This window comes from Nycticebus coucang, chromosome 17 (genome assembly GCF_027406575.1).
Source record: "Nycticebus coucang isolate mNycCou1 chromosome 17, mNycCou1.pri, whole genome shotgun sequence".
In the NCBI taxonomy this organism is placed as follows: domain Eukaryota; kingdom Metazoa; phylum Chordata; class Mammalia; order Primates; family Lorisidae; genus Nycticebus; species Nycticebus coucang.
The window spans coordinates 26,111,495-26,127,073 of record NC_069796.1 but is presented as its reverse complement, the minus strand read 5'-3'; the positions used below and the strand labels follow the sequence as shown (position 1 = coordinate 26,127,073).

Below are 15,579 nucleotides of genomic sequence, written 5' to 3'. Positions count from 1 at the left end.
AGGCTTACCAGTGAATAGACCATAGTTTATTTGGTTTGCTGGGGGGGAGGGGTTGGTGGTTCTTTTATTGTTTAGCGAATACATATCAAATTTATTCTTTTGCAGGTTCTGATCTAGGAATTTTATAGATATTAACTCATTTAACTCTTGTGTCACACTGCTGCGAGCTAGAAGCATTTAGTATCTGCCTTTTGCAGTTGTGGAAATTAAGCCTTAGATCCAGCAACCTACTCAAAGACACACAGCTAGTAAAAGGGATATTTATTGAACATTCTGTCTTAAATGTTCACAGGGGAAAATTCACAGGGGAAAATCGTTTCTCAAGTGGCTGAAGCTCGAGAGGGGTGGAGCCTTGGTGTGTGCCACACCTTCTGGGGGCAAGACATGATTGCCAGAGGGACTTTACCTAACAAATGCAATCAGTACAGCCTGGCTTATTGTACCCTCAATGAATCCCCAACAATAAAATTAAAAAAGAAAAAACAGTAGTAACCAACTCTTCCAATTTCCTGTAGGGGCAGAGAGTATACAAAGTGTCTGGGTAGTGGGACAGAACTGGGAAGAGGGGGGACAGCCATTTGTTTTCTTTTTTCTCCTTGGAAATTGCCCATGCCGCTATCATAGGTTCCGATTATTGGTACAAGCACTCACAGTTCGCTTCCTGGGTGTTACCGCCTAGCAACCCGGGTAATGGTGATAGACTTATCATTGAGGACTAGAAGATATCTAACATGCAAACGGATAGTCAAAGCCAATGTCAGTGCTTGTAGCTAAAGCTAACAGCTCAGATTTTATTATCCTTAATCATTTCAATATTTCTTCACATTTAGCAATAAAATAAACAACCGTGTACACTACATTTGTATTCAATTATCTAAGCATTTCTGTCTACACCTTTTCATGTGTTATTATCTGCGTATACATAGTACAACTCTCTTAAACATCAGGTTTCAAATAAATCTAACCTGAAAACATCAACTTTTTCAGGAGGAGGAATTATCTCTGTTTCATCATCGCTGCCACCGCCCTCAACTCCCACACAAAGGGAGGAAATTGACATTTCTGGTGGAGTTTGAGCATCTGGAAGGCTTTTGGTCCAGAGACTTGTTCTAATTAATAGAAGCATCTAAAAATGCCCAAGTAAGGAAGAAAGGGAGGCTGGTGCTTTGAGAAGTAAAAGGAAGTAAACAAATCTAAGAAGAGCTTTATCAAAAGCAGAAAGAATTAATTAAGTACTGGGAGTCCTTAAGATAGCAGGGTCCTCACTTAGGACACAGGTCCTTAAGTAATAAGACCCCCAGGTAGGTAGGTGTATTTAGAAAGGATGGAAAGTGAATGATGCATATAGACCAGGAGATCCCATAAACCCTTTGTCAAAGGTTAGCACTGAACAAAAAGAGCCACAAGTTGTTGAATAAGATCAAAGGCAAGGAAATGGAGCAGAGGGGACAACCACCACAACTTCCACACAGCTTCTGGAGAGTAAAATCCCTGGGGTATCTATACAAATCTCAGGGAGGAGAGAGGATCTCTCTTCCTCCCAAATGACTGTAATTGAATTTTTTGCTAACAATAACAAATGAGGCTTGAGTCAGATTTGAGTTTTATTAAAGAAAAAATAAGAAGGTGACTTTTTTGTTCCACGAGTATCATGGAGCAAGACGTGGACGTACATCATACAGTCTTTCCCGTAGCTTTGCATTTTCTGGTATTTACTGAATAAATTTTAATATCAAGTTTCACTTGGTTTAATAATAATAACAAAAAGCCAATTTGTAATGTCCTATACCCTAGAGTCAAACTGTGAAGACGTATAGATCCAAGACAAAATAAATGACTGAAACACTGGTGTGACCAATCTGTCAAAATTGCTCGTCAAAATCCGTGTTTCCATGTCCTTTTGGGGTGCACAGCTGGACTACCTTTTCTGACATTCCTTGAAATTAATATGGACTCATGACTGAGTTTTAACCAATGGAATGTGAGCAAAAATGAGGTGCATTACTTCCAGCTATAGCCCATTAGGAACTTCCCCAGCACACACCTCCTTGGTCTCTTCTGGACAACTGCATAGACCAGAGTCAACCCCAGAGCGATCTTGAATCCTACATGTCAATGATGGGAGAGGCTCCATCAGTTTTTATCCCTGAATGATGATGAATAACAGTGAATTCACTGTCCACCAAAGAGGACACCTATCACTTGAATAAGCAAGAAATATTCCCTTGTGGTTATAAGAGAATCTTGTGATCGATTGGTTACAAAGCTCGCATTATCCAACTAGCAAAATTAAAGTGGCTGAAACAATTCCCCCTTACCTACAATCCCCGTATACTTCAAGCATGTAAAGAACATTCTCAAATTGTAGAACACATGTAAGAAAATTGTAGCTTGAATTTAAAATCCAGAGTAAGCCTCATATTCAGGCTACCTATAAATATATTTTGTTTGCCATACATTCTATTTTATTTTAATTAGTTGCTAACATTAAATAAGTGAGATTTCACCCAAAAATGTGGATTTTTCATCTCCTGAAAAACTGGATGAGCTGGTACCTTGGGCCTCATTCTCTGTTATGGAAGGCAGGCACCTCCCGACCCCCACACCTGGTACTGATCAACTTCTCTCTCCTACATTACTCACTCTGACTACCACTGACTCTGCCTGACGGATTATCAGAGTATGCAATGCCAGCTAGACTATAATCACCTTATTCTTTGGCTTCTCTTGATGAAAATTACAGAAACAGCCAAACAAAATCCATTACTACATTTGCTAGTCTCATATTATTAATGGGTTTCCCCCACACTATGTCTGTCAATATTCCCCATATGAAATCCAACATAAACTCTCATTTCAGAATTAACTAAATAGAAAACAAATAACAATATCCCTTCCAATTCCCTCCCATACCATATCATAAGAATTATTGATCTCATAATTTGTCCTATTTTTGCCTTTGGCTGTTAGCAAGATCAAAGCTATATTTCTGTTTCAACTGTACTGTATAAGAAGTTGAGACTTACACACGCATATTCAATTTTTTTCCCGATGTTGCCATTTTGTTTCGTAGATACATATTCTCAATTATGGTACTTTATAGTGCTTTTTAAAAATCAACTATTTCATAAATCCATTTCTTATAAGCCATCTGAAATCCTTTGTGAAATTAAATAGAGTACAAATAAGTAAATATGGCTAAATTAAACATTATTTTTAATATTTAATAAGAGTATAAAATCATATCAAGGGAACAGCTAAAATTTTAATATCCAGGCTAAATTCGATTAATATGCAAAATTATTATTTGATTTTGTTTCTTCCCTTTTGAAAGTAGGAAAAAAATATAAGTAAACAATGTTTTATTATGTTTTTTGGATGATTTTCTATAAATTAGAAAGACCCAATTATTGTTGTTGTTTTGCTTATTTTTAAAAATAAACAATAAGTGGCAAGTGTGACATTTATATCTTCTCTCATGCACGTGTCCATTCATTGAAGAAGGCATCTGCTGAACACCTACTGTGTGTCACCAACTATGTGTGACTAAGGCTAAGTCTCAGAACTCAACCAATGAAGAATTGAGGCTAAAAGAGGATCCGTAGAACATGCACTAGATGGAGAGACAGCTGCCCGAGGTGTCAGAAGAGGCTTGTCACCCGGTGGAGATGAGCTGGGATTGAAATATGAGTAGAGGGGAAGGCAGGGGGAAAAGCCACTCCAGAAAGGGGTGACAGTCTGAACCTGGAAGAATCCTTAGTGAATTCCAAGACCTCAAAGCAATACCATCGCTGGGCATCAACTGGCAGTAGAGGGCAGGGGCAATGTCAGGAGAGAACACTGTGGCCAGGGAGCAGTCGCTAAGGGTTTTGACCAAGACCTGAGATTTAAGCAACCAAATCTATAGTCCACAGAGCTGACTCTGAAAGAACTAATCAGAGTCATCTACGGTCTCAGTCGATAATTCCCTTACGTCCTTTCTTCTGAAATCCTTTCAGAAAGGATTTAGTGGCACTTGAAAAGGTGCTTTGAGGGAGAAGCCACTAAGACTAGAGCTTAAAGATGTGGTAAAGGGAATTTTAGCACAAAGTGGTAAGATAGGACAGGAAGGAAGATGGTCCACACGATTCACACCCTGATAGCGTCATTTGTTAGGGGCAAGGCAAAAACTTGGCTCTAGCTTTCCTGATAGTTAAAATAACCATTTCTGGAAACCAAAAAGGGAATCCACGGAGTAAAATCAAGTCTGGTGTTCATCAGAAGCATCAACATTATTGGTGCAGAAAGGCATATTCTCTAATAGAATAATAAATGTCCTCAGTGATAATCTGACGGTAAACACAGTGAGAACCTTCACAGGACAGTTTCTTGTACGATTCATCCCTACTCAGTTTTTAGCATTATTCTGCCCCCCTCACTGACGTTTAATAACAGCAATTCCAGGGAACCTTACTGCTGTCTAGAAATTTGGCTTTCTGCTGATCTCACTCAGTTCAGAAAGAATTTTAAGCTAACTATCTGAAAGAAAAACTAGACTGTATTTTGTATGCTTCCTTTCATGCAAGCTTTTTAAAGCTTAGACTGAGCACAAACATTGACTCCATATCAGCTCCTGGAGTGGAGTGAAGCTGGCTAGAAATGATCAGTTGTGCCTAGAACTGACATCTTTTACAAATGCAGTGACTGCAATGACACTTCTTGGATCAAAAGCCCCCTACATTTGCTCACCCACCACGTACTGATTGATTGACTGATTGAACAGATACTTACTGAGAATCTACTACTCAGGAGACAGAACCAGAGCCAGGCTCTACCCTCAAGAAGCTTATAATCCAATGGGGGATAAAGACAAAGAAACAGACAATTAAATGACGAGGAGATTGTTCTATGAACTGAGATAGCACTGATCTGACAGGGCGTGACAGGATTCTCAGAAAGTAATGTTGAGTTTTTGGTTAATTAATTTCCTAATATCACCCATAAAATAAATAGGCAGCTAAAATGAGGTACCTTATTCTATATGATTATTGCCAGTAACCCCATGAAATCTTGGTATAGTTACTGAAAAAGATAATTTCATTGTGGAAAACTTCTAAAGAGGTTTACTGAACACTTAGTATGTGCAGGGCACGGTACAAAGGCTTCATGTGGGTGATCTCGCTTCACAATTTTGTATCGCCTCCAAAGAATCCTATCAGGTAAGTAATGTAGATAGCCTCTTTGGACAAAAAACAGGAGCAAAAGTTAAGGAACCTTTGCAAGGTCACGGGCGGGGACATCGGATGCCCCATCACTGTCTTCCTCCCTGGCAGGACTTGGTCAGAGAGATCAGCAATCTTGTAAAATATCCTTGTGATTTACACCCACAGCTTCTCTCTAGAATGGTGGGGTATGCCCCTCACTCTTCTTTTTTTTTTTTTTTTGGCCGGGGCTGGGCTTGAACCCGCCACCTCCGGCATATGGGACCGGCGCCCTACCCGTTGAGCCACAGACGCCGCCCCCCTCACTCTTCTTAAAGTAACTTTAATTATTAAGAGAACAAGTAATAACAATATTATTTCCATTAGATTCGTATAGGAAAGGGTAATTCCTGGGTAAACATTAATGGCTGAAGGTTTATATAGACGAATAAAGCTCTAGATCAATGGGAAAAATTGCTAGGAACAGTCCTACATTATTCCCATCTGTTTTTTTTGATAAGTAGGTAGAAATTATAACAGTGATCTGTACTGAAAAATTGAGGCCTTTAAAATCTGTATATATATGTATATATATATATATATTTTTTTTTTGGATAGGATGTTAGTGGGCGATGTCTTCCAAGTTTATCAAGACAAATAAGAGACTGAAGAAATACAAAGTTAGCTAATATGTATTTATGAGAAAAATTTACACCCTGTGTCCTACTAGGCAGCTACACAAAGACCAGACACATGCAGTGGTAGCCTGGGGATCAGGAACTGGCCAGGGGTGGCCGTTCAGCTTAAACTTACTAGTTCCATTATAGATAGATAGTGAGGGAATAAGATAATGAGGGAATAATACTGAGGCTTCATCAGAAAGGGAAAAACAAGTCTTTGAGGTTCCAGCCACAATCCAAGCTTGTGTGATGTTACTGATTCAACTCATAATTTAGGCCCCTGCTCCACAAACTGCACTCACTGGCAAATCCAACAAGATTGGATTAAAGATTCATGGCTCCCAGAGCAATGTAGTATGCTTTGGATTTTTGAGAAAGAGATTTAAAGAAAAACATAATATGATCCTGCTGGAGCTCTGAAGTTTTATTTTGAATATCATCTCATCAATGTGCTAGAAATTACCCACTTAATCACTTCTTACTGGGTGGGATCTGTTAAAGGCTCACAGCTCAGAGAGTACTGATTCTAGCTTAGGAACAACCTACTGATGTGAAGGAGGGCTCAGGCCCCTCTTCTTCTGAGCTCACGCAGCAGCCCGGCAGCCACCCATGCCAATGGGATTGGAAAGCCACCATTCTTCCCTGATCAAAAACAAGCACATGAAAGATGAACCATGGACTAACCACACAAAGGGTTAAAATTAGGGGCTAAATAATCATCCAGTGCAGATAATCCAGACAAAGAAGTGGGAGCAGAGAGGGGTTCATCCCATAATAATGTAAATAACACACAACCAAAATATTTCCTTGACTGATCCCACATGCAATCATTAAGATTAATATATCTGGCTTGAAAAGAATGGTTCACAGGAAAGGAATTTCCCCATTTCTCACTGGCTCCAGGTACAACCATCAATTGGATCCTACAGCTAAAGTCTCCCGAACTGATTACTCTGCCGTGGGGTCTGAGGAATACAATAACGTTAAACGATCATAAAAATTAATTTATCATCACAGCTAGCATCTGTGCATTAGCATATATATACAGCAAAAATTCCACACTGGGAGTGGAGTCAAGCTTACACAGGGCCCTGGAGGCAGAACGCCTGCTCTTTGCTCTGCTACAACGTACCAGCCACCCACGGTGAGCCAGGCTCTGTGTCTTTGACTCTCACTTTCCTCATCTAAAGAGGAGAGGAGTAATAGCTACCTCATAGGCTTGTTGTGAAATATAATACCATCATGTGGGCGGGCAGGTTGAGGAAGCTATGTACTGTGACGCGACTCTCAGATGTTACTCATCACTGTCACTTTACAGTACAATTAATCATGACAAGCTTCAGGAATGAAGTGATACTTCTAGAGCACACAGAAGTGTAGGGTTTAGAGAAGAAAGGCAGGCAGATGGTGCCCACTTGACTGATGAGTTGAACAGATACAGATGGTGGGCCACACCATGTTGAGAGCATGGCACTGTGCCAGGAATTGGGCCTGGAGAGGTTTCCCAGCACCAGGACAGTGAGGCCCTGGAGACTCTGATCAGAAGGTGAGGGTCTGGGCTGAAAGCCACAGGGACCCTACTACTTCTCAGATGTTACCCAGCATCAGATCACCTGGGGGACTTTTAAAAATACATATTGCCAGATCCTGTCATGAGAGTTTCTGATCAGGAGGTATGAATGAGATCTCAAAATATGCATTTCAAACAATTACCAGGTTATACTAATGCTTCTGGTCCAAGGGCCACAACTTAAGAACTGCTGGGATAACATAAGAATTACAACTTACTTATAAACCACTGAAACTAGCTTAAAGGAAAAGGGATTTTATTGGACAGTTATTGCGTGGTTCCTAAAAGCCACAGGAACCAGTTTTAGAAGAGGCAGAATCTACAGCCATTCTGGTCTGGGCAGCATAAAGTAAACCATGATGCCTTGGGCATCACTGGAAGAATGTATCAGCTCACTGTCTTTCCTCTCAAGGAAGAGGACAATTCACCTGAATTAATATGGGAGAGTCCAGGAAGAAAACATCCAATTGGCTTAGGGCACATGTCCACTCCCCAGCTAGTATCTGATAGGGTGCTTTCAATTACAGGCCCTCCAAGAGTCTACAAGAGCTTGATGAAGAGATGCAACTGAAATTATTACTGCCACAGGTATAGTAATAGATGCTCTTGCAGCAAAAAATAGTCCCAGAACAAAACCCAAGAAAACAGTCCATGTCTCCTTTCATGGCAAGGAAAGATCAATTTGCATAGATTATACATAATTTTTTAATTAGTTATTTGAACAATTCATTTCAATGAAATCTATACAAAGCCTCAAGGAAGACACTATGGGAGGCATAAAGGTAAATAAACCCATCCCTGTTTAGTCTTAGAAAAGAGATGTGCCACATCAAATCATCTACCGTGGGGCACAGTATGACAGGTGACTAGAGAAAGGTGCAGAGAGGGCTTAGAATTGGCAGGGGAGCCTGCACGTGATCTAATTTGAAGCTCTTGTAGACTCTTAATTAAGAAGGTAAAATGGTAGTGTAGTTTCTTTAGAGAAGGGCAGAAAGGAGTTATACCTCCTCTTTGGGGAAACCCTCCCATAGGTACTAATGGTGGCCTCTCCCATGCCCTGTGCTTCTCACCCTGAGTTGCCAAGTCTAAGTGCATCTATCTTCTGGAACCATGACTCAGGAACTTCAGGTTTCAAGGGCAGACTCATCTATCCTACCACTTAAAGCATATTGCAGACTTCATTTGAAAGATTCCTTCATTTGAATGTTTTTAACATTTTAGTTTATTATAAAATACTTTAAGCATGCAGGACAGTATAGAGAATGATATGACATTTGAGGGCCAACTGCCAGTTACCGAGGTGACCATTTTTAAACTAATCCCATTGACTACTATAGAACTTTTGGCCTTGGTCAGGTTCTGTGTGTAGCTAGACACCAAAAGTTGGGATGACCATAGGGATGGAAGTGGGGATCAAAGGAGGCAGACTTTTGGGCTACTGCAGATCATCAGTGATGTTGTGGACAGATGGGGTTAAACCCCTAAATACTAAACATAGGCAAGAAATGGATCAATTAGTCGGAAGGCATTAATTTTAAAAGGAATTTTTCCTTAAGATACTTAGTCTTAACCCAAATTGCCCTAACTTATAACAATAATCTCTAAAGTGATTACAGACATTCACTTCAAATATTTGTTTTATCCCATGTAGGTTGCTAAGTGGATAAGTAATCACATGGGAGGGAGTGATATAAACGCCCAGGGCACCTTAGCCTGGGCACTGACCTCTGCATTGGGAGGAACAACTCTTAATAATTTTTTTAAAAGTATAACTTGTGACTAGACACAGTAAAGTTAATAGGATGAGATTTTAATTTTCAGAATACAAACAAATGATAACTCTAAAATATTAAGGCTTGTATCTTTTCTCCATTTTGTGGCTATCAATTTAATTATACTTTAATATCATTCAACTATGAAGTTCTAGATGAGTGAACTCTGAATAAAAGCAAGCCCAGACCCTAGGTTGTTAATTTTCATGTTAAGACAATGTTTCTTTAGATACTCTTCTTACTTCAACTGAAGTAGGGATTTCCCACAACTGTGTTGTCCTTCTCTGTTATCTTTTTCCTTCCGTTTTTCCCTCTGAGATCATATCCTTTTGGTCTTTGCATTTTGCACCTTAAAAGCATCAGCCACTGGTTAAACTAATGCCTTTAATATTTAAAGAAAACAATGCCTTTTAACAAGCGATTTTCCGTGAGTTATAAAGTATGCTCCTATAAATGCCAAAATAATTTTATTTTTTAATTAGTTATTTGAACAATTCATTTAAATGAAATCTATGCAAAGCCTTGAGCAAGACACTATGGAAGGCAGAAGGGTAAATAGACCCACTCCCTGTTCAGTCTTAGAAAAGTGATATGCCACATCAAATCATCTGCCATGGGAGAGAGGTACAGAGAAGTTCTGTGGAAGCACCAAGGAAGAAGAGATTACTTCTAGGTTGCTGGTCAAGAAGAACTTCCTGGAAGGAAAAGTCTTGATAAAGAATGGGAGAAACCTGGCAAGCTCAATGGCAGGGATAGGTATTCCAGGTGGAAAGGAACTGTGAAGAAAGCCTTCAAGGCAGGGATGCATGAAGCACTTGGGGGTCCCAGACATATGCTGAAGATGAGACAGGAAAGGGGTCAGGCCATCATTGTCAGTGTGATAAATGCCATGATCAGCATGATAGATTTATTCTGGGGTAATAGGTGACCGTATTCTCAGTCTAGGGTTTGGAGCTGAGGAAATGACATGATCATGGTAAGATACAACTCGATTCAGCAAAATGTACTGAGTAGAGAATGTACTTAATCCTATACTTGGATACAGAGACATATTCTTGGCCCTGCCCTCAATGACCTTAGAGTCTAATGGGGAACATATGTCTAAAGAGATATTGTCAACAACTATAACATGTTGAGCTCTGTTAAATGAAATAAGCAGGAGGCCACTGGTCTGAAGCTATCTCTGCACCTCAATGTCCTAGGCAACAGATTGCAACCTAATATAATATACAAACAGATGCTTAATTTAGGAATATATTTATTGTAACAAATAGCTGGGTTTCAGCCTACCTGAAATAGTTTAGCATCAGCCAATCACAGGCAGCCAACTGATCAGATCATACCCAAATAAGGCAAATGCCTAGCTGTAGCCAGTTAGATAATTTCTTTACTTTGCCTCTGTGTTTGGCCTATAAAAGCTCTCAGTTCACACTGTTAGATGAAGCTCTCTGAACCTCTTCTAATTCTGAGTACTGCCCAGTTCATAAATTGCTTTTCAATCAAATAAACTCTATTAAATTTATCTGAAGTCTTTCTTTTAACAGATGTATCTATGGAAGGTTATAGGCATCCAGAGACAGTAATCTGGGGACTAAGGAAGAAAGTGGTCCCTGATATAAATCTTAAAAAAGGAGTAAAAGTTACTTGAATGAAGTAAGGAAGGAAAAAGTACCCCAGTCCAAAAGAATACTGTGAGCAAAGTCACAGAGCATCAAATGATACAGAAAGTGCGAAGAAAAACAGAGGCTCTATTTTACAAGTAGGGTCAGTGAGAGGTAGGAGAGGTGAGGGAGGGAGAAGACACACAATCCCCTCAGTGTACACATTACCATGAACAGTGTTTTCACTTTAAGTTTTTCTTAATGAATTGAAGCAAAATCTTGACAAATACCTTAGTAGATTGAAACCTGAGTGTTGGTCAATTATATATGAGAAATCTCAGTTATTCATATCAGTGCCCTAATGGAAGGAAGAAATTCCAGTTTACACAAGACAGTCACAGCATAATATAGGAACAGAATTCATAGACACTACGCAATGAAGAAGGCACCACAGGAGTTGCCCTAAGAACACAGGGATTACATTTTTTTTAAATCTGTTTTTTTTTTTTGTTTGTTTTGTTTTTTTATGAAGAGATGCTAGAAGCTAGTATTAGAAGCTTAGTGAATGGGGGCAAGACATGATTGCAAGAGGGACTTTACCTAACAATTGCAATCAGGGTAACTGGCTTATTGTACCCTCAATGAATCCCCAACAATAAAAAAGAAAAAAAAAAAATTTCTGAGCTAAAATCTCCCTTCATGCAAATAGCTATAGGTATCAATCTTCCATGAAAGGACATCCTTTGACAATAGTTATTATCTGGCATCCTCAGGGGCAGGCCAGGGGAGAGGCCTCTGCTACAGAGTACAGGGCTAAGGTGACATATTTGTGTCTGAATATGTTACAGTGCCACAAAGGCAGCCCTTAGTCATTTTCACACTGATCAATTGAGCATAGAAGGCCAAATGGATTCTGAATTTAAAGTCTCTGCTAACTGCCACAGCAGATTAGCTTTATTCTTCTCCAGCACAAAAATGAGGCAATTACCAAGATTTTACCCAAGTCTATTCATTTCAATCCCCAGTGGGATGGTCACCAGAATTTATTATTTTGCAGTCTTTTCTGCAGGTCTTCTGGACTGCAGCTTCTTAGATTTCAGGTCTGTCTGAGGAGCTTGATGATACTAAGGTTGGTCATTAACATGACTGGCCAGCATCCTTAATCAAGAAATCATCCCACGGCAGCCAGAATGTAAGTAGAGGAGATGACTTAAAGGAAAGGAGCAAGTCTTTGAGGAAATGCCCAAGGCATTAGAGTTGTTTGGATCCTTTGGAAAAGACAGTGATGGGTGTCTGCTTTAAGGGTGAATAATACACGAGGGCATTTTGGCAGGAGATGTGTTAGGTAATTGCCCCAGAGAAAGCCCCTCCTCCAGAAAAGCCCCTTCCTGCTTTCTACAGACCAAGCTTAGCTGTCTCACTCTTAAAGTTACAGCTACCCGCTGAAAATTTCAAGCTTATGGCTTGCCCCTAATGGCTCTTCTGGCCAGAGCAGTAACTCCTTATTGGCTATTCTACCATCCCATCACCATTCTAAGACTTCCCCTAACTGAACCTATATAGCTCTCGCACGCATGCTCTCTCTCTCTCTCCCCTCCTCTCTCTTCCTCTCTCTTCTCTCTCTCTGTCTCTCCTCTCTCTTTCCTCTCTCTTTTCTCCCCTCTCTCTCTCTGCTTTTCTCTCCTTCTTGGTGCTGCTCTGCAGCATCCCTCCCTCGCCGATAAAAATCTTTCGTACAAGCCTTGGTGGTCTATGAGATCTCTGCTGGTTGAGTGCCCCCCCTTTCAAGATGATCATGAGTTGTTCTCTGAAAAAACATGGTTAACATTTAAATGAAATTTGCCCTAGAAATTCATAAGCTTCCTTTATGGAATTACTTGAAAGAGAAAATGGATAATTATATACTCTGATTAGTTTATATGGGCATATCCCTAAACATCACAAGACTAGATTAGAATGAGTATATATATTGAGGGGTGTGTGTGTGTGATTGTGTGTACATATATATGTGTGTGTGTGTGTTTATGCACACACAAACATACACAGAGGATGCAAAAAATGTACGCACATCTTACAAAAGGAAAAAACTGTATTCAAATTGTAATACTCAATATATACCAATAACAAAAGATGAAAACAAGTCATGTTTGAGTTCTGCAATTATAAGAGATGCTCAAAGTGATCACCATTAGTGTTCAGACACTTGCGATGACAGTGACCACTGCTTGAGCAACTTGACCAAGGGTCCACTCCTATCACTGTGCAGGACTTGCTGGGCGAGGTCCCCTGGATCTTCCCTTGTGCACATCACACAGAGACAGTACCCTGAATCCCAAACTTATCACAGATGTGTGCAATTCTAGGTGCGTTCGAGGTTCTGTTGCGCACTCACACTTCCATTGTTGTTGTACTTCCACAACATTCTCAAATTTCAAATACCACTTCAAAATGGTCTTGTGCTCCTTTAAAGACACCCACGCCTCCACCATTTTCTCTGACTGTCCTGCTGGCCACGTGGTTATGCTCGGATTCATTTGATTAATGCCATCTTTGAGTGAATGTCATAGTACACATTGCTACTGTAATTCAATTCAACTTCGAAAAGTAATATATAGATAACATCAATTAAAATGTATACACCATTTAAGAAAGGAAAAAACTGTTTTAAAATTGCAATACTCAATATATGCCAATAGTCACATTGAGCACTTCTTGCAATTATAGAAGTCAAACATGACCTGAATATTACAAATTTGGGGATTTTTTTTCCTTTTTTTTAGACAGAGTCTCACTACATTGACGGCGGTAGAATGCCATGGGGTCTAGTGCACAGCAACCTCAAACTCTTTGGTTTAAGCGATTCTCTTGCCTCAACCTTGCAAGTAGCTGGGACTATAGGTGCTCGCCACAATGCCCGGCTAGTTTTTTGTTGTTGTCATTGTTGTTTAGCAGGGTACGAACCCGGGCAGGATACGAACCCAGGTTTTTTCCCTTTCTTAAAATGTGTATACATTTTTTGTGTATACATGTGTATATGTGTGTACGTTTGGGTATGTGTGTGTGTGTGTGCACAACAGTGCCATTCAAAGTATGGTCCAAAGACTGGCAGCATCATGATCATCTGAATCTAGAATCACCTACAAGTACAAATCCCCAGGACCAACCCAGGCACGCAGGAAACAGAACTTCTGGGCAATTTGTTTTAAGAATCTTTCCCAGTGATTCTCACATACAGTGAAGTTTAAGAAGCACTGCTCTAGACCTGTATTGGATGCGTCAATAATTACCATGACAATTGTCTCTCTACATCTATCTACTCATTAAACAAGCCTGACTTCTAGTCTTCCTTTAGCGTTAGTTCTCTTATCCTGATAGTACTTGCTTAGACCATCTGATTATAATAAGAACTCAGTTTGTAATTTTTATCATCAACAAGAAGTAAGGATTTTATTTTTGGAAAACACGTCTGTGGAGGCAGTAAAAATACTGATTCGGTTTGACGCAGACAAATCTCATTCATAACTTATGGCAAATTTCTGTTCATTTCCAGGATAACGATGATACAAACAAAGGAATGAAAAAAGGAGGAAAACACTTACATGGGCTATAAGTTGCTCCTGGGAAGCCTTTACTTCAGCTTGTAATTTCTCAATGTACTGAAAAGGAGAAAAGTTTAGAAACCAAGTGCATAACTTTTCCTTTTTCATATTAAACATATGCCAAATATTAATATGTACCAGCTCTCTAGCCTTGTAAATGGCAGCATTATCTCAGCTAGATTGTTTTTGAAAATCATCACTGTGGGCGGTACCTGTGGCTCAAAGGAGTAGGGCACCGGCCCCATATGCCAGAGGTGGTGGGTTCAAACCCAGCCCTGGCCAGAAACAGCAAAAATGATAATAATAATAATAATAAAGTTTGCTTTAAAAAAAAAAGAAAAGAAAATCATCACTGTAAAAAATCATCCCTCCTGTCCCTGTTCCTTTTCCATTCTATGGAAGAGCCCAAAGACGAAACACACAGATGTGATAAGAACTAGGAAATGTTGGGGAAAAAATAGTGTTGGCTTCATGTGCTACGGTCAATGTTAATACACCATGTATCACCCCTATGCATACACCTTCACATAAAACATTCATGTATTTCAAAGGCACAGCCTTTGGGGTTAAACAAAAGGTATATGTATGTAATAAAAAAATATATATATACACATATATATCTAGAGATTTAGAGACTAATTATTTCTTATAAAAAATATGCCAAATTTTAAGATCGACTGTTTTACTATATAAAAGAAACTATTCTTTGACTAGGTTTAACCTTGACAACTAAGAAACAGTTGTGCAGTTAATATCATTTATAGAATAACTAAAATAATGCAGCTAATAGTATTCAAAAGCATACATGTCAAACAAACTTTGAAACTACTAGTAACAACATGAATTTTGATATGTCAATATTCACCAAGGAATACAATTATTTTCAGGAAATACAGGTTGTTATTTACCATTGTGAAGTTAAATATGAACTTCTAACCCAGCTACAAATGGCTTTGTATGACTGTCAGTTTATATAAGGTTAGGTAACTTTTAAAATAAAGGTAACTTCTCTTCTACAACTTACCTGGTCTTTCACAAGAACCATTTTTTCGTACGGTTCCCCACTGGCTTCCTTATGGCCCAGAGCTTGTAGTTTTTCCTCCAGCGAGGAAACTTGTTTAAGCAGTTTTGATTTTGTTCCTTCAGAGACTGCAAGCTAAAGATATTTTCTTATAAA

General features: G+C 39.3%; 1 protein-coding gene across 1 annotated transcript in view; it reads right to left on the bottom strand.

Moving 5' to 3' along the window:
- The window catches only part of CCDC192 (coiled-coil domain containing 192), a 212,168-nt gene that overhangs the window by 132,677 nt on the left and 63,912 nt on the right, over positions 1–15,579 (bottom strand). Inside the window, exons 4-5 of the mRNA XM_053566892.1 lie at positions 15,427–15,558; positions 14,403–14,459 (exon numbers count right to left, since the gene is read on the bottom strand). Of these exons, the coding sequence (XP_053422867.1) occupies positions 14,403–14,459; positions 15,427–15,558 (189 nt within the window). The remainder of the gene's footprint in view (positions 1–14,402; positions 14,460–15,426; positions 15,559–15,579) is intronic.